At 61.2% G+C, this 17,223-nt stretch overlaps 2 protein-coding genes across 2 annotated transcripts; both read right to left on the bottom strand.

Annotated features, from left to right (window-relative positions):
• Window positions 1-1,405: 1,405 nt before the first annotated feature.
• On the bottom strand, window positions 1,406-15,416 carry LOC137466462 (maestro heat-like repeat-containing protein family member 7). Its single transcript, XM_068178191.1, has 14 exons — window positions 15,286-15,416; window positions 14,719-15,041; window positions 14,387-14,535; window positions 13,919-14,066; window positions 13,486-13,673; window positions 13,259-13,396; window positions 12,876-12,990; window positions 12,567-12,704; window positions 12,210-12,386; window positions 11,924-12,076; window positions 11,669-11,770; window positions 11,222-11,324; window positions 1,913-1,969; window positions 1,406-1,622 (listed from the first exon to the last, which is right to left on the bottom strand). Exons 1-14 carry the CDS (start codon window positions 15,404-15,406, stop codon window positions 1,423-1,425), a joined length of 2,112 nt encoding a protein of 703 aa, XP_068034292.1. The 5' UTR covers window positions 15,407-15,416; the 3' UTR covers window positions 1,406-1,422.
• LOC137466466 (maestro heat-like repeat-containing protein family member 7) lies at window positions 2,659-5,912 on the bottom strand. The gene is made up of 9 exons (XM_068178194.1): window positions 5,796-5,912; window positions 5,464-5,612; window positions 4,996-5,143; window positions 4,563-4,750; window positions 4,336-4,473; window positions 3,946-4,060; window positions 3,634-3,774; window positions 3,249-3,425; window positions 2,659-2,805 (listed from the first exon to the last, which is right to left on the bottom strand). The coding sequence occupies exons 1-9, from the start codon at window positions 5,910-5,912 to the stop codon at window positions 2,659-2,661; spliced, it is 1,320 nt and encodes a 439-aa protein (XP_068034295.1).
• Window positions 15,417-17,223: the final 1,807 nt, after the last annotated feature.

Below are 17,223 nucleotides of genomic sequence, written 5' to 3'. Positions count from 1 at the left end.
ATAGAAGTCCCAGCTTTTCTCCGGCGCCTCCTTTGTTCTTTGTTGCAAGCACGTCCAGGATTTAGTTTCAGAGCTGACACATGTGTCTTTAAGGTGCCTGCATGGAGGAGCGGGAGGGCAGCTGCAGCGCAGGGCTCGTGCCCCATCAGAGTCTCTCTCTCACCATGGCACCAGTGCCGCTGCCTCGGGACGTCCGCCTGTGGAAGGTGGTGACTCTGCCCTCAAGCACGGCCATGGAAGCCAAGCGTTGCTGTGAGGCTGGCAAGTCAAGAGAAAGCCATTGTGGTGAACGCTGATGGAGCCTTTTGCCAAAGCACGGGCAATTGCGCCCACAGTCTCCCCCCGTCTGGCATCCCGGCGGGGTGCGGGAGCCTCGTTGAGCAGGTGCCAGTGTTCAGGGTGCTGCTGTGCCTGAGCACGCTCCGGTGCTGTTCCTGTGGGGTCCAGAGGCGCCGGGGCAGCAGCGCCTCCGCAGCCCTGCTCAGTGAGACACGGCCGCCTTCCCCATGGTGGACAGCAGCTCTGCGGCCCCAGAGCTCTGTGTCAGGGGGACCTCGGTCACAGCACCGTGGCCTGGGCAGCCGCGAGAGCCGGGGCCGGCCGCCAGCCCTGCCTCTGCCCCCTGCCCCTTATTGGCAGCAGCCAGTGGCCATGCCCAGGCAACCGCCCCCTGCCCTCCGTGTCCCCAGCCAGCCCAGCCTGGCATCTTGGGGTGTCCCCACCCTCCTGCTGGGGTGGTGTCCCAGCATCGAGGGCTTCTGCCGGCAGGCCTGGGAGACGATCTGGGGAAGCGCCAGAGCAGCCGGGTGCTGGGAACAAGGCGGCTGCCTGGGGGCTGCTGGTGGCCTCTGACACCCACTTGCTCAGGGCTGCCCACTGCCCCAGCCTCTCAGGGTCTCCCCCAGCCCGGCCAACCTGCCCGGCAGCAGTGCCACAGCCCCACAGGAGCTCCAGAGGAGCCCCATCAAGAGGCACCTCGGAGCCCTCAGCAATCCAGCCAGCAACACACGGGCAGGAGCACACGGATGGCACTTCCTGCCTGGGGACAGGGCTTGTGGCCATCTCCAGGCACCGCTCCCGCAGGGATCCCCGCAGCTCCGGCCCTGCCCACCCGCTCTGTGGGCGGCACAAAGGCTTCAGCAGAACCGCCAAAGGCCAAGGGGCCTCTGGCCATTTTCCCTGCAACATTGCACGCCTGGGTACCTGGCTGAGCCCAAGCAAAATTTCCCCCCTCCTCCCCTATGCCCTGCACACTCTGGACAGCACACTCTGGACAGCAAAAGAAAGATCCTGGGAGTCTGTCTATTATAATACATTCTATATTTACATAGTACAGGAAAAGAAAATGAAGAAAAGATCAATTATACAGAAAAATAAAATCGCTGCTGATTCAGGTGGCCCCAGCAAAGACAGCCTCCTGGATCAGCCCTCCACAGAGCTCCAGCAGCTCAGCCAGCCAAGCCGCGACAGACGAGGCCGTGTCTGCCATGCCCTGCGCAGCTGATCCCGCAGCCTCTGGAACATTGGGATGGGAGCCTGCTCTACTGCCTTGAGAATGCACAATGTGTCAATTGCCAGGCTTCCAACGGTGAGGCTGATGTCATTTGCCATTTCTTCAAGGGCTGAAAGAGAGAGGATCAGAGCCACGGTCAGATCCTGGATCTGCGGGGAGCCGAGGAGAGGCCCCTGCCAGGGCCATCCCTGCCTGCTCTTGCCATGGTCAGGAGGGAGTAGGGACCAACGGGGTCAGCCCGAAGCTGCGGGCCACGAATCCCCCATGTGTCCCTGAAATCTCTGTGTGCTCTGCCCAGGCCAGCCCTGGTCCGCACAGGGACCAGAGCCCTCCGCAGCCGGGGCAGGGATGGCAGCTCCTCCCGCCAGCCCCCGCTGTCAGCCCGCTGCCCTCACTCACCATTGTAGATCAGCTGGAGCTCTGCCTGCTGCCCCCTCAAGCTCCGCCCGGCGATCCCTGTGAACACAGAGGCTGTCACGGCCCCAGCGGCACAGCTCCCTGCCAGCGGTGCTGCCAGCCCTGTGGCCACACGCCCTGGTGGCCCGGCAGGGCTCAGCCCGGGCCCTTGCCGCACGCTGCCGCCCCAGGGCACGGCTGCCGGAGGGCGGCAGCAGCGCCGAGGCCAGGCGGGGCTCCACGGCGCCGGGCCCGGATGGCGCTGCCGGGGCAGCAGCCGGGGCTGGGGCCGAGCTGTGGTGGGGCGGGGAGGGAGCCCGGGCTCGTGGCTCACCCATGAACCTGACGGCCGCCTCTCGCAGGGGCTCCTGTGGGCTGTCCAGGTAGGGCAGGGCCTGGCGCAGGATCTCGGCCGCCCGGCTCCTGTCCTCTTCCAGCTGCAGAGAGCGGCAGGAGGGAAGGGTTGCCGCGGGCTCGGCCCCTGGGCCGGGCGCTCCCTGCGCCCTGCCCCGGCCTCCCCTGCCCGCACAGCCCCGAGGCCCGGCCAGCAGCCGCTGGCGCCGGGCTCTGGAGGGGGCAGAGGGCCGGCTGCTGCCCGGGGAGCCACGGGGCCGCCCTGCAGCCCCACCGGGCCGGGCTCCATCGGCACCCGGCTGGGGCCCACGGGAGCCTGGAGAAGAGTCAGTGCGGCCTCTGGGTGCAGCACCGGGCAGGGGCACAGCTGCCAGCCCACACACCAAGCACCGCGCTCACGGGGCTTCTCCAGGCTGAGCCTGGGGCTTCCAGGCCGTCCTTACCAGGCTGTCAGCAAACATCCACAAGTTGTTCTTCAGCTGTTTGACAAGATCCCTTCTCTTCAGGAACTCGGCCACACAATGCAGCGTTTCCCGAGAAGCCTGGAGAGCAGCAGAGACGTGGAGATGGCCCCACAGCCCAGGGCACAGGACCCACGTGCCTGTGCCGAGGCCTGGAGGAGGCTGCAGCCCGCCAGGGCAGGAGACAGCCGAGCCCCCTGCCAGGGGGACAGCAGCAGCCCACGAAGTCCTCACCCGTGCCACACGCCGATTCTCATCACGGCAGTGGAAGAAGAGTGGGAGCAGGCTGTGGCGCGCTTGTAACTTCAGGGCCTTGCTTTCCCTTCCCAGTGGAAGAGTCAGCAATGTTCTGAAGAGACAAATGGAGAGCAGCTGTACCTGGCTATTGTCCTGTATTAAGAGACAAAAAGAAGACCTCAGCATGGGCTGCGAGGGGGCTCAGCTGGGCGCATGCCTGCAAATCCACAGGGCACCAAGTGTCTGGGCAGTACCCAGTGGCCGTGGCTGGGGGCACAGAGCCTTACGAGGTCAAAGAGTAGCACAAGTGCCTCAGCCAGCTGCAGGGCGATGGGGCTGCCTATCCATCTGTCGCTGTCCAAGATTATAAAGCTGAGTACCATGACTGTTATCTTAACAATCTCTCCATCTGCATCCCGCAGGAGCTCCACAAGACTTTCAGTCAGGCTCCACATTGTTTTGGTCTGTGTAGAACACAAGTTTGTGAACGGCCACCCTGCTGCCACAGGGCCTAGAGGCCAAAGGCCTGTCCCGAAGCACTCGGGCAGCTGAAGTGGGAGGCAGGAGAGCTGGGAGCAGCTGCCCCAGCGCCCAAACTACAGCCAAGCCCAAGCGACGGTGTTCCCCAGCCCCATGCTGCCTGCACGGCTTCAGCCACTGCCCCCTTCTCACCGTCGAGGGATTGTCAGTGAGCTTGAGAAGGCCCTTGAGTGCCAGGCGACGCCTCTCCCTGCACTCGCTCCGCAGGTGCCTTGAGAAGATTTGCAGGACTCTGTCAGCCTCGCGTTCACTCAAGTCCAGGTGCTCGAGGACCTGAAAGGCACAGGGCAGTGACAGGGGACCTGGCCGGCAGGAGCCCAGAACCGCACAGGGCTGGGCCCAGGCAGCAGCACAGGGCGTGGGCACCGTCCTGGCAGCTGTGGCTACGAGAGGGCAGAGAGCTGGGAGGCAGCTCAGCGAGGCAGCGCTGGCCAACAGGCTCACCTCCACAAGGAATGCCAGGGCGGGCAGATCCCAGCGTGGCTCCTGTGTGCTGAGCAGCTGGAGCAGATAGCGAAAGATCCGGGAACACGAGCGTATGGAGATGCAGGACATCTCCCTGTCAGGAGTAAAAGTCCATAAGATTGTGAGCCAGGGGAACAAACCTCTCCCAGGATTGACTCACAGTGGTCTGGTCTTTCCCCAGCATACAGCAAGGGGACCTGGGCCATTTGAGATTTGGCTCTTTGTGGGCACCCCCTTTCCCTGCTTTTTCCAGGCTGCTTGGCCATCCCTCAGTGACAAGGCCCTCTGGCCCACGACCACGGGGACTGTGTGGGGCACCCCAGGCGCAGAGCACACATGTCAGAGGCAGCGGGGAGAAGGGGGTCTCACCTGGCCAGCAGACCCACGGCATAGTGCTGGGTGTCAGCACAGAGCAGCGTGTCCCAGCCACACCTGCGTTCCATTGCCATCACCACATCCTTGTACTGCTCTAGGCACAGCAGGGACTTCAGGGTCCGCACGGCAAACCTGTGTGCAGAGCAAGGCCCAGGTCACACTGGGAGCAGTGGCTCCTGCCCTGTTGATGCGGCAGGGACAGGAGGACTGGAATGGAGCACCTGTTGGGGCTGGTGGCAAGGCCGTGTTGCTCCTGGCATCCCTTCCAGAAGGTATCAACCTCCTCTGGTGTCTCTTCTGTGCTGAAGAACACTTGGAAGAGCAGATGCACAAGTAGACGGGAGGAACGCACCATCATGATGTGTGGGACACAGGGCTCCTGGAGGATCTTCCACATCACCACAGTTGCCTGCAAAGGACAAAGCCCCCCGAGACCGCGCTCAGTGCCGAGGTGTCCGTGTGGCAGGGCCCGAGCGTGGCAGGGAGAGGCCCAGAGAAACACAGGGGCAGCAGCGGGACCGGTGGCCCTGCAGCTGCCCCTAGGCCAGGTTTCAGGCCAGCACCTGAGGCAGGGAGATGCAGTGGGGGAAGGAGGAAGGAGAGCTGCAGGAGAGGCGGCTTTGGGGCCAGCAAAGGCCACTGGCCAAAACTCACAGCTAGGGCAAAGACACCCGTTTTGTCCCCATCGGAGGTGCACGTGCTGTGCTTCGGCCAGCTCCCCAGCACATCCAGGAGAATCCGCTGCGCCAGCTTCGCGGTCCTGGGCGAGGACATGATGGTCTTCCACATGGCCATGGCAGCTCTGCGGGGTTAGAGCTCTGTCTCAGGGGGTCTCAGGCACAGCACCGTGGCCTGGGTATCTCTAGGGGCCCGGGCTGACCGCCAGCTCTGCCTCTGCCCACTGCCCCTCGCCAGCAGCACCCAGGCAGCCCAGCCCTGTGGGGACAGGCCCCTGAGGAGCAGCAAGGGAGCATGGCAGCAGGCTCGGGGCTGACATGCCAGGGCTGGGAAAGGGAGCAGCCAGAGGGCCCTGGAACCCTTTGTTGGTCAGACACCTGGGATAAGCTGTACAGGGCGATGGGCTGGGGAGCCCTGAGCCCTCTGGGCAGGTGGGCCCCATACCTGTCACAGGACGGGGCCACACGCAGCAGTGTCATTACTGCGTCATTTGGCTGTGCTTCGGCGAGATGCAGCAGAGTCCTGTTCAGCCTGGGCTCAGCAGAATCATTGGCCATGAGCCACTGGTGGATGTATCTCACCATGGCGGGCACCTGGAGAAGGCACGGGGCGATGTGGAAAGCTGCCAGAGGGAGCGATGTTCCCAGTGTCCCCAGAGAAGTGCTTCCCTTCCCACCGCACTGCGATGGCCTCAAAGGCTCACGGGGACCAGCAGGTGTGGCTGGGGAAGCCATGTGACTCATGAGGGAATTGAAACATGGCCACAGGCTGCTTACTTGCTCTGGTCTGGAAACACCCCTCTCCAAAAGCAAATCCAGCAGGGTGGCACTGGTCTCATCTTCCTCCTCCTCCACCCAGGCCACCTTGAGCACTCTTGGGGGTCTCTGCTCCATGTCAGTGACTGGTTTTGTGGGTACTTGCAGGAGAGACGGCTTGGAAAATCTCCAAGTTAGCAGCAGGTCCTGCAGCTGTGCCTGGAATGCACCTTCCAGAGAGAAGCCTCAGGAAGGCTACAGGACAGCAAGCCCTGCGCTCTGGTCTCAAGGGCTCCTGCCACAATGACAGGAGACTCCTGTCAGGGATTGTGGTCTGGCCTCGAGGGCACTGGAGGCAGGGGTGGGAGATGCCTCAGAAAAGCTCTGGGGCACCAAGTCCCACACTGCCCTCAGGGGCACCTGCAGAATCGAAGCCTTGGAAGGCCACAGGTCACCAAGTCCTGTGGTCTGGCCTCGAGGTCAGCTGCAGGAACAACGCCTCAGAAAAGCTCCGGGTCGGACACAAACAAGTGCGCTGTGCGGGGGCTCCTCACGGCGCCGCTTTGTCCCGTCCTGTCCCGTCGCCTGCTCTGAGCACTGTGGCGTGCTCTTGTCACTGCCAGCTCCTATGTCACCACGTGTCACAAAGGACCCTTGGACAGCCAGTTCCCTTCCAATTCCACAGTGACCATGCTGCAGCGTGTCACAATGGGCCCTTGGAAACACTGTCACCTGCCCTGGGGCTGCCCCCAGCCCACCCAAAGTGGCCCAGGTTGGAAGGAATCCCTGGCCCCAACGTCTCAGACAGCCCAACAGGATCTTTAGGAATGGCTCAGACCATCAGCAAACCCTGCCCTGCTCTGCAGGCTCAGGGCAGCAGAAGGAGCCCCCAGGGCTGCCGACGCAGCCGCGCTGGGAAGGGCACGGGGCCTTCCACGGAAGCTGCCCCGGCCTCCTTGGGACACGTCCCGGCTGGTGGCCATCCTAAACCCGTGGGTGTGACAGGGACAAGGAACGTGTGGGCCAGGGCACGAACTGGGCTGCTCTGAGCCCTGGGGCCTGGGGAGCGCTGACACCAGCAGGTGTGGCAGAGTCCCCGCCCAAGCAGACCTGCCACCCCCCGAGCCCTGGCAGCTCTGGTGCCCGTCTCCTGCCCCAGAGACCTGTGCCCCCGGGGGGCTTCTGTGCCAGAGGGAGCCAAAGCCCACGTGCATCAGGGGCTGTTGGCAGGAGCACCTGCAGCAAGTGCTGGCAACACTTGGGGTCTGTGAGAAGGCAGAAGCTGTTAGCCAGTCCGGAAATGCTTCTTTTCATGGAAGGGATTAGCAGTAGCACCACAAGACCATCAGCTGCTGAATTTCCCTGGACGATTTGACTGTAGAGAGACACTGTCATGTATCAATGTGATCTTCTTTCTGTTCTTCTGGGAAAAACACTAGCCCAGTCTCTGATGTTCAGTCCTCCAGATGCTGCATGTCTGTCTGTGTCGTAGCTGATGCAAGACAAATATTTCCTCCAGACCCAAAGAGTCAAGCCTGAAAAGTCACAGGGTACATCTGGTTTTGATTTTTTTTAAAGTTTTCTGGAGCCTGCTGATCATTTTCAAGGTTTTCTCCCTATCCCTAGGGCATATTCTCCAGAAGTTCTGCTGTTACATCCTTTTGCATTCAGTGAAAGTTACCTGCAGTGACCAGCTGATCAAAGTCCTGGGAGAACTTGAACTCCTGGGTGAAGCTGGGCAAAACATGTATCTCCCTGATCTGAAGCCATTAAGTGCCAAATTGCCACTGTCCTCCAGAGCCCTGGCTAGCTCTGCAATGCCCCTGGGCCAGTGGCAAGAGTGGGCAACTGGCCAGGCTGGGGTTTTGCCTGGGCCAGGACCTCTGAGCCAGATGCTCAGCAGTAGAGACCCGTGGAGGAGTGACAAGGACTGGGCAAAGGAGGCAGAGGACGCTCTTCTGCAGTGCAAGGTCCAGCAAATTTACTGGGAGAAGCGAGAGGAAGGTATGCAGGGGAGGGATGACAAAGGGGAGCACAAGCGAAAAAGAGCCCCGAGCACACCTGTGCCCCGGATTTTAAATCTTTCAAAACTGGCGGTGGACACCGTACAGCAACCAGTGAGGAACTTCTAGGGTCTGGTTTCTGGGACTAAAACAAATCAGAGCAAGGGGAGGAGAAAGGATCTGGCCGAGGATTGGATTTGAGCAGGAGGGACAGGGAACCTTCTGGAACAAAGGGTAGGGGTTGGGCTGACGGACAGGGCGAAGGGGCCAGGTTGCCTTGCCAGGCAGGGAAGGGTCTGGCAAGTAGGGAGGGGATTCTTTGAGGGACAGCTAGGTAGGAGGGCATAACACAGGGGAGAAACCAACTGTAATAACTCGGGGGACACTGGAACATACCACAAGATAACAGAACATTTGACTTAATAAACTAACACACCACAACACCAAGTACTGTCCCAGCGTCATACTCTGTCCCCCGTAAGTGTGCTGATGCCATTTAAAAGGGGTTGCCAATGAAAACAACTTCTAACATTTTTGTAATTTCTGCATAAGCGTTGAAATCCTTGACCAGGAAAATCACATGTCAAAATTTCTGGGATTCTTAAATACCAAAGCTGTCATTTGCACCCTGCATTATAGAGTCTCTGAACAGTCACACAAGGGTTTTGTTTTAAACACTACAGAAAAAGCCCCTGGTGCTTAGCCATAGCTTTACATCAGCATATACTCCCGATTATTCCTTTAGGCAGGAACAGCAAACCCAAGAATGAGCCGAGCAGGTGATTCCTGTGTTCTCATGTCCTGCACAGCACTAACTGGGAATTCAAGAATGGATTCTGGGGCCTCAGGGTGCACAGGAAGCCACAAAGACTTGGGATGCTGCAATGGACCAGCCTGGTGCCTGTGCCTGGGCTGCACATGGCTGAGCTCCATTGGGATGATCTATCAAAGGCCGAATGGACATCCCATGGAGACTGCTATTCCAAGTCCTGTGAGCTACAAAATTCAGCTGTAACCAGCCAGTTTTTTCATGTTAGCTTGAAATCCAGGAGAGAAAAGGTAAACATGGAAAAGTGTTCTTCCAATCCTAGTGACAGCTGTGCCTGCACAGCACCTGTGGCCGTGGCAGGGCGGTGGGAACTGGATGATCTTTCTGATACTTTGCAGCACAACGTGCTGTGGCATTCTGTGATTCCCCAAGTGGAGAGCAAAACTGAGCCATAGAAGTCCCAGCTTTTCTCCGGCGCCTCCTTTGTTCTTTGTTGCAAGCACGTCCAGGATTTAGTTTCAGAGCTGACACATGTGTCTTTAAGGTGCCTGCATGGAGGAGCGGGAGGGCAGCTGCAGCGCAGGGCTCGTGCCCCATCAGAGTCTCTCTCTCACCATGGCACCAGTGCCGCTGCCTTGGGACGTCCGCCTGTGGAAGGTGGTGACTCTGCCCTCAAGCACGGCCATGGAAGCCAAGCGTTGCTGTGAGGCTGGCAAGTCAAGAGAAAGCCATTGTGGTGAACGCTGATGGAGCCTTTTGCCAAAGCACGGGCAATTGCGCCCACAGTCTCCCACCGTCTGGCATCCCGGCGGGTGCGGGAGCCTCGTTGAGCAGGTGCCAGTGTTCAGGGTGCTGCTGTGCCTGAGCACGCTCCGGTGCTGTTCCTGTGGGGTCCAGAGGCGCCGGGGCAGCAGCGCCTCCGCAGCCCTGCTCAGTGAGACACGGCCGCCTTCCCCATGGTGACAGCAGCTCTGCGGCCCCAGAGCTCTGTGTCAGGGGGACCTCGGTCACAGCACCGTGGCCTGGGCAGCCGCGAGAGCCGGGGCCGGCCGCCAGCCCTGCCTCTGCCCCCTGCCCCTTATTGGCAGCAGCCAGTGGCCATGCCCAGGCAACCGCCCCCTGCCCTCCGTGTCCCCAGCCAGCCCAGCCTGGGCATCTTGGGGTGTCCCCACCCTCCTGCTGGGGTGGTGTCCCAGCATCGAGGGCTTCTGCCGCAGGCCTGGGAGACGATCTGGGGAAGCGCCAGAGCAGCCGGGTGCTGGGAACAAGGCGGCTGCCTGGGGGCTGCTGGTGGCCTCTGACACCCACTTGCTCAGGGCTGCCCACTGCCCCAGCCTCTCAGGGTCTCCCCCAGCCCGGCCAACCTGCCCGGCAGCAGTGCCACAGCCCCGCAGGAGCTCCAGAGGAGCCCCATCAAGAGGCACCTCGGAGCCCTCAGCAATCCAGCCAGCAACACACGGGCAGGAGCACACGGATGGCGCCTCCTGCCTGGGACAGGGCTTGTGGCCATCTCCAGGCACCGCTCCCGCAGGGATCCTGCAGCTCCGGCCCTGCCCACCCGCTCTGTGGGCGGCACAAAGGCTTCAGCAGAACCACTAAAGGCCAAGGGGCCTCTGGCCCTTTTCCCTGCAACATTGCACGCCTGGGCACCTGGCTGAGCCCAAGCAAAATTTCCCCCTCCTCCCCTATGCCCTGCACACTCTGGGCAGCAAAAGAAAGATCCTGGGAGTCTGTCTATTATAATACATTCTATATTTACATAGTACAGGAAAAGAAAATGAAGAAAAGATCAATTATGCAGAAAAATAAAATCGCTGCTGATTCAGGTGGCCGCTGCAAAGACAGCCTCCTGGATCAGCCCTCCACAGAGCTCCAGCAGCTCAGCCAGCCAAGCCGCGACAGACGAGGCCGTGTCTGCCATGCCCTGCGCAGCTGATCCCGCAGCCTCTGGAACATTGGGATGGGAGCCTGCTCTACTGCCTTGAGGATGCACAATGTTTCAATTGCCAGGCTTCCAACGGTGAGGCTGATGTCATTTGCCATTTCTTCAAGGGCTGAAAGAGAGAGGATCAGAGCCACGGTCAGATCCTGGATCTGTGGGGAGCTGAGGACAGGCCCCTGCCAGGGCCATCCCGGCCTGCTCTTGCCATGGTCAGGAGGGAGTAGGGACCAACGGGGTCAGCCCGAAGCTGCGGGCCACGAATCCCCCACGTGTCCCTGAAATCTCTGTGTGCTCTGCCCAGGCCAGCCCTGGTCCACACAGGGACCAGAGCCCTCCGCAGCCGGGGCAGGGATGGCAGCTCGTCCCGCCAGCCCCCGCTGTCAGCCCGCTGCCCTCACTCACCATTGTAGACCAGCTGGAGCTCGGCCTGCTGCCCCCTCAAGCTCCGCCCGGCGATCCCTGTGAACACAGAGGCTGTCACGGCCCCAGCAGCACAGCTCCCTGCCAGCGGCGCTGCCAGCCCTGTGGCCACACGCCCTGGTGGCCCGGCAGGGCTCAGCCCGGGATCTTGCCGCACGCTGCCGCCCCAGGGCACGGCTGCCGGAGGGCGGCAGCAGCGCCGAGGCCAGGCGGGGCTCCACGGCGCCGGGCCCGGATGGCGCTGCCGGGGCAGCAGCCGGGGCTGGGGCCGAGCTGCGGCGGGGCGGGGAGGGAGCCCGGGCTCGTGGCTCACCCATGAACCTGACGGCCGCCTCTCGCAGGGGCTCCTGTGGGCTGTCCAGGTAGGGCAGGGCCCGGCGCAGGATCTCGGCCGCTCGGCTCCTGTCCTCTTCCAGCTGCAGAGAGCGGCAGGAGGGAAGGGTTGGCGTGGGCTCGGCCCCTGGGCCGGGTGCTCCCTGCGCCCTGCCCCGGCCTCCCCTGCCCGCACAGCCCCGAGGCCCGGCCAGCAGCCGCTGGCGCCGGGCTCTGGAGGGGGCAGAGGGCCAGCTGCTGCCCGGGGAGCTGCGGGGCCGCGGGGCCCCTCCATCGGCAGCCTGCTGGGGCCACGGGAGCTTGGAGAAGAGCCCGCGGGGCCTCTGGGTGCAGCGCCGGGCAGGGGCACAGCTGCCAGCCCACACACCGAGCACTGCGCTCAGGGGGCTTCTCCCGGCTGAGCCTGGGGCTTCCAGGCCGTCCTTACTAGGCAGTTGGCGAAAATCCAGAGTTTCTCCTTCTTCACCAGTCTCTCAAGATCCCTTCTCTTCAGGAACTCGGCCACACAAAGCAGCGTTTCCCGAGAAGCCTGGAGAGCAGCAGAGATACGGGGATGGCCCCACAGCCCAGGGCACAGGACCCACGTGCCTGTGCCGAGGCCTGGAGGAGGCTGCAGCCCGCCAGGGCAGGAGACAGCCGAGCCCCCTGCCAGGGGGACAGCAGCAGCCCACAAAGTCCTCACCTCTGCCACGCGCCGATTCTCATCATGGCAGTGGAAGAAGAGTGGCAGCAGGCTCTGGCGCACAGGCCTTTCCAAAGGCTTTTCTTCCTTTTCCAAAAACCCCATCGTGTCTCTAAAGAGTGTTATGGAGAGCAGCTGTACCTGGCTATTATCCTGTATTAAAAAAAGGAAAAAAATACCTCCGCTTTGGCTCCTCCAGGCCTGCTAGGCACAGGCCTGCAAATCCACAGGGCACCAGGTCTCCAGGCAGCACCCAGTGACTGTGTCTGGGGCCACAGAACCTTACATGGTCAAAGAGTGGCACAAGTGCCTCAGCCAGCTGCAGGACAATGGGAGTTGACATCAGGATGTATTTGTGCAAGAATATAAAGCTGAGTGTGATAAGTGTCATCCCAGCTATCTCTGCATCACTGTCCCACAGTAGGTCCATGAGGCTTTCAGTCAGGCTCCACATTTTTTCAGCCTGTGTGGAACACAAGTTGTTGAAACACCACCCTGCTGCGGAGGGCCTAGAGGCCAAAGGCCTGTCCCAAGGCACTCAGGAAGCCAAAACGGGAGAGCTGGGAGCAGCTGCCCCAGCGCCTGAAGCCACGCCCAAGTGACTACATTCCCAGCGCGGCTTCAGCCACTGCCCCCTTCTCACCATCGAGGGATCGTCAATGAGCTCGAGAAGGGCCCTGAGCGCCAGGCGACGCCTCTCCCTGCACTCGCTCTGCAGGTACCTTGATGAGACCTCCACAACACTGTCACCACATTCACTTGAATCTAGGCACTCGAGGACCTGAAAGGCACGGGGCAGTGACAGGGGACCCGGCCGGCAGGAGCCCAGAACCGCACAGGGCTGGGCCCAGGCAGCAGCACAGGGCCTGGGCACCGTCCTGGCAGCTGTGGCTACGAGAGGGCAGAGAGCTGGGAGGCAGCTCAGCGAGGCAGCGCTGGCCAACAGGCTCACCTCCACAAGGAATGCCAGGGCGGGCAGATCCCAGCGTGGCTCCTGTGTGCTGAGCAGCCAGAGGAGGTGGAGAGCAATACTGCAACACAACTCAAGACAAGCATGGCGCATCTCCCTAGGAGGGCGAAAAAGGGACCAGGACCCTGAAGAAATCTCTCCGAGGATAGGTTCACAGAGGTCTGGTCTTCCACCACGACCCTACAAGGGGACTTGGGCCCTTTAGGAGGTGTCTCCTTCTGTGCTCTCTCTTCTCCCAGCTTTTTCCAGGCTGCTTGGCCATCCCTCAGTGACAAGGCCCTCTGGCCCACGACCACGGGGACTGTGTGGGGCACCCCAGGCGCAGAGCACAAATGTCAGAGGCAGCGGGGAGAAGGGGGTCTCACCTGGCCAGCAGACCCACGGCATAGTGCTGGGTGTCAGCACAGAGCAGCGTGTCCCAGCCACACCTGCGTTCCATTGCCATCACCACATCCTTGTACTGCTCTAGGCACAGCAGGGACTTCAGGGTCCGCACGGCAAACCTGTGTGCAGAGCAACGCCCAGGTCACACTGGGAGCAGTGGCTCCTGCCCTGTTGATGGGGCAGGGACAGGAGGACTGGAATGGAGCACCTGTTGGGGCTGGTGGCAAGGCCGTGTTGCTCCTGGCATCCCTTCCAGAAGGTATCAACCTCCTCTGGCGTCTCTTCTGTGCTGAAGAACACTTGGAAGAGCAGATGCACAAGTAGACGGGAGGAACGCACCATCATGATGTCTGGGACACAGGGCTCCTGGAGGATCTTCCACATCACCACAGTTGCCTGCAAAGGACAAAGCCCCCTGAGACCGCGCTCAGTGCCGAGGTGTCCGTGTGGCAGGGCCCGAGCGTGGCAGGGAGAGGCCCAGAGAAACACAGGGGCAGCAGCGGGACCGGTGGCCCTGCAGCTGCCCCTAGGCCAGGTTTCAGGCCAGCACCTGAGGCAGGGAGATGCAGTGGGGGAAGGAGGAAGGAGAGCTGCAGGAGAGGCGGCTTTGGGGCCAGCAAAGGCCACTGGCCAAAACTCACAGCTAGGGCAAAGACACCCGTTTTGTCCCCATCGGAGGTGCACGTGCTGTGCTTCGGCCAGCTCCCCAGCACATCCAGGAGAATCCGCTGCGCCAGCTTCGCGGTCCTGGGCGAGGACATGATGGTCTTCCACATGGCCATGGCAGCTCTGCGGGGTTAGAGCTCTGTCTCAGGGGGTCTCAGGCACAGCACCGTGGCCTGGGTATCTCTAGGGGCCCGGGCTGACCGCCAGCTCTGCCTCTGCCCACTGCCCCTCGCCAGCAGCACCCAGGCAGCCCAGCCCTGTGGGGACAGGCCCCTGAGGAGCAGCGAGGGAGCATGGCAGCAGGCTCGGGGCTGACATGCCAGGGCTGGGAAAGGGAGCAGCCAGAGGGCCCTGGAACTCTCTGTTGGTCAGACACCTGGGATAAGCTGTACAGGGCGATGGGCTGGGGAGCCTTGAGCTCTCTGGGCAGGTGGGCCCCATACCTGTCACAGGACGGGGCCACACGCAGCAGTGTCATTACTGCGTCATTTGGCTGTGCTTCGGTGAGATGCAGCAGAGTCCTGTTCAGCCTGGGCTCAGCAGAATCATTGGCCATGAGCCACTGGTGGATGTATCTCACCATGGCGGGCACCTGGAGAAGGCACGGGGCGATGTGGAAAGCTGCCAGAGGGAGCGATGTTCCCAGTGTCCCCAGAGAAGTGCTTCCCTTCCCACCGCACTGCGATGGCCTCAAAGGCTCACAGGGACCAGCAGGTGTGGCTGGGGAGGCCAAGCAATTCCTGGGATGATCAAACCCTGGCCACAGGCTGCTTACTTGCTTTGCATTATAAAAACCTTCCTCTACAAGCATATACAGCAGGGCAGCACTGGTCTTGGTTCGGAAGATGGGCGGGTATGCTCTGAGCCCAGCACCCATGGCACTGGTCTCTTCCTGCCGAATGCTCCTGATGAAGTCCCAAACGAGCTGTTGGAGAAGGGCAAAAGCCAGGGATGTTGCATGGAGTGCTCCACACACGGTGCTGGGCTGAGCAGTGACAGCAGGCCCAGCCCAGGTGGGGATGGCTGCAGCTACCTGCGCTGCTCTGCGGAAGCGGCCACGGGCAGGTTCCTGCTCTTGTGAGCAGTCCAGGGCTGCACCTGGCAAAGATCGAGCACAGCCAGAGCTGAGGGGCCGCGGGCCAGCCCTGTGCTCCCCAGGCAGGGACAGCCCTGGGATGCCCCAGGGGGATGGGGCACAGCCCCTCTTCCGTCCTGTCCATGGGCATGTCCCCAAGGGGATGGGATGGGATGGGATGGGATGGGATGGGATGGGATGGGATGGGATGGGATGGGGCCAAGCTGGCCGCAGGCACCAGCCCTGTGGCCCAGCTCTGCCACTCACCCTCCTGTCGTGGATGGATCAACACCACCTTTCCAGTCTCCTGTGCTGGGGCAGCTCCGGGGCCTTCTTCCTCCTCCCCCACCCAGGCCAGCTTGGGCACTCTCGGGGGTCTCTGCTCCATGTCAGTGACTGGATTTGTGGGTACTTGCAGGAGAGATGGCTTGGAAAATCTCCAGGTTAGCAGCAGGTCCTGCAGCAGTCCTGGAATGCACCTTCCAGAGAGAAGCCTCAGGAAGGCTACAGGACAGCAAGCCCTGCGCTCTGGTCTCAAGGGCTCCTGCCACAATGACAGGAGACTCCTGTCAGGGATTGTGGTCTGGCCTCGAGGGCACTGGAGGCAGGGGTGGGAGATGCCTCAGAAAAGCTCTGGGGCACCAAGTGCCACACTGCCCTCAGGGGCACCTGCAGAATCGAAGCCTTGGAAGGCCACAGGTCACCAAGTCCTGTGGTCTGGCCTCGAGGTCAGCTGCAGGAACAACGCCTCAGAAAAGCTCCGGGTCGGACACAAACAAGTGCGCTGTGCGGGGGCTCCTCACGGCGCCGCTCTGTCCCGTCCTGTCCCGTCGCCTGCTCTGAGCACTGTGGCGTGCTCTTGTCACTGCCAGCTCCTATGTCACCACGTGTCACAAAGGACCCTTGGACAGCCAGTTCCCTTCCAATTCCACGGTGACCATGCTGCAGCAGTGTCACAAAGGGCCCTTGGAAACACTGTCACCTGCCCTGGGGCCGCCCCCAGCCCACCCAAAGTGGCCCAGGTTGGAAGGAATCCCTGGCCCCAACGTCTCAGACAGCCCAACAGGGTCTTTAGGAACGGCTCAGACCATCAGCAAACCCTGCCCTGCTCGGCAGGCTCAGGGCAGCAGAAGGAGCCCCCAGGGCTGCCGACGCAGCCGTGCTAGGAAGGGCACGGGGCCTTCCACGGAAGCTGCCCCGGCCTCCTTGGGACACGTCCCGGCTGGTGGCCATCCTAAACCCGTGGGTGTGACAGGGACAAGGAACGTGTGGGCCAGGGCACGAACTGGGCTGCTCTGAGCCCTGGGGCCTGGGGAGCGCTGACACCAGCAGGTGTGGCAGAGTCCCCGCCCAAGCAGACCTGCCACCCCCCGAGCCCTGGCAGCTCTGGTGCCCGTCTCCTGCCCCAGAGACCTGTGCCCCCGGGGGGCTTCTGTGCCAGAGGGAGCCAAAGCCCACGTGCATCGGGGGCTGTGCTCCTCCCTGCAGGGGCTGTTGGCAGGAGCACCTGGAGCAAGTGGTGGCAACACTTGGTCTCTGTCAGATGACGTTGCTCCTTCCTGAAATGAATGTTTTTCATGGAAGGGTTTGGCAGTCCCGCCACAACACCATCAGTTTCTGAGTTTCCCAGGATAATTAAATCGCAAGGGAACACTGTGAAATTTACTTGTTCTTTTCTGACTCTCTCCTGCATTCTGAAAGATGTAGAATCTGCCTTACTGGATTCTACCTGGATTCCTCCCTGGAATTCATTAGGAAAGACCTACCTGGATTCACTACACCCCTTCAATCTTCTTGATTCAAAAAATCACAAACTAAACCCTGGACGACCAAACCTGTTGGTGATCATGGGCTGAAATTGAAGTTCACTCATAGGCCATTAAATTCATATTGTATTTCCCTGTATTTTTAATTGGTTATACTGTCGCTGCCTTTGACGGTAACACCTGTGTAACACTAATAGGAACCAGAGCTAATTATACAGGACTCAGGGACTGCAGGCTTTGCGGAGAGGTGCAACAATGGAACCTTCCCTTAACAGGGAATTGGCAATTCCCTTAACAGGCAATTGGTCAGGCTTGAACCCCTACAGCTTCCACAATGCTAGTGCTCAATGCAGACAGGCAGGATCTTCTTGGGAAAGCCCCTTTTCCAATCACTACCTATCAAGGAGTCAGTCACATACACAGGGCTGAACAACTGGAA

The sequence above is a fragment of the Anomalospiza imberbis genome, unplaced genomic scaffold (assembly GCF_031753505.1).
Source record: "Anomalospiza imberbis isolate Cuckoo-Finch-1a 21T00152 unplaced genomic scaffold, ASM3175350v1 scaffold_221, whole genome shotgun sequence".
Classification (NCBI taxonomy): domain Eukaryota; kingdom Metazoa; phylum Chordata; class Aves; order Passeriformes; family Viduidae; genus Anomalospiza; species Anomalospiza imberbis.
The sequence above is the reverse complement of the archived record's forward strand: the minus strand, read 5'-3'. Positions and strand labels throughout refer to the sequence as shown.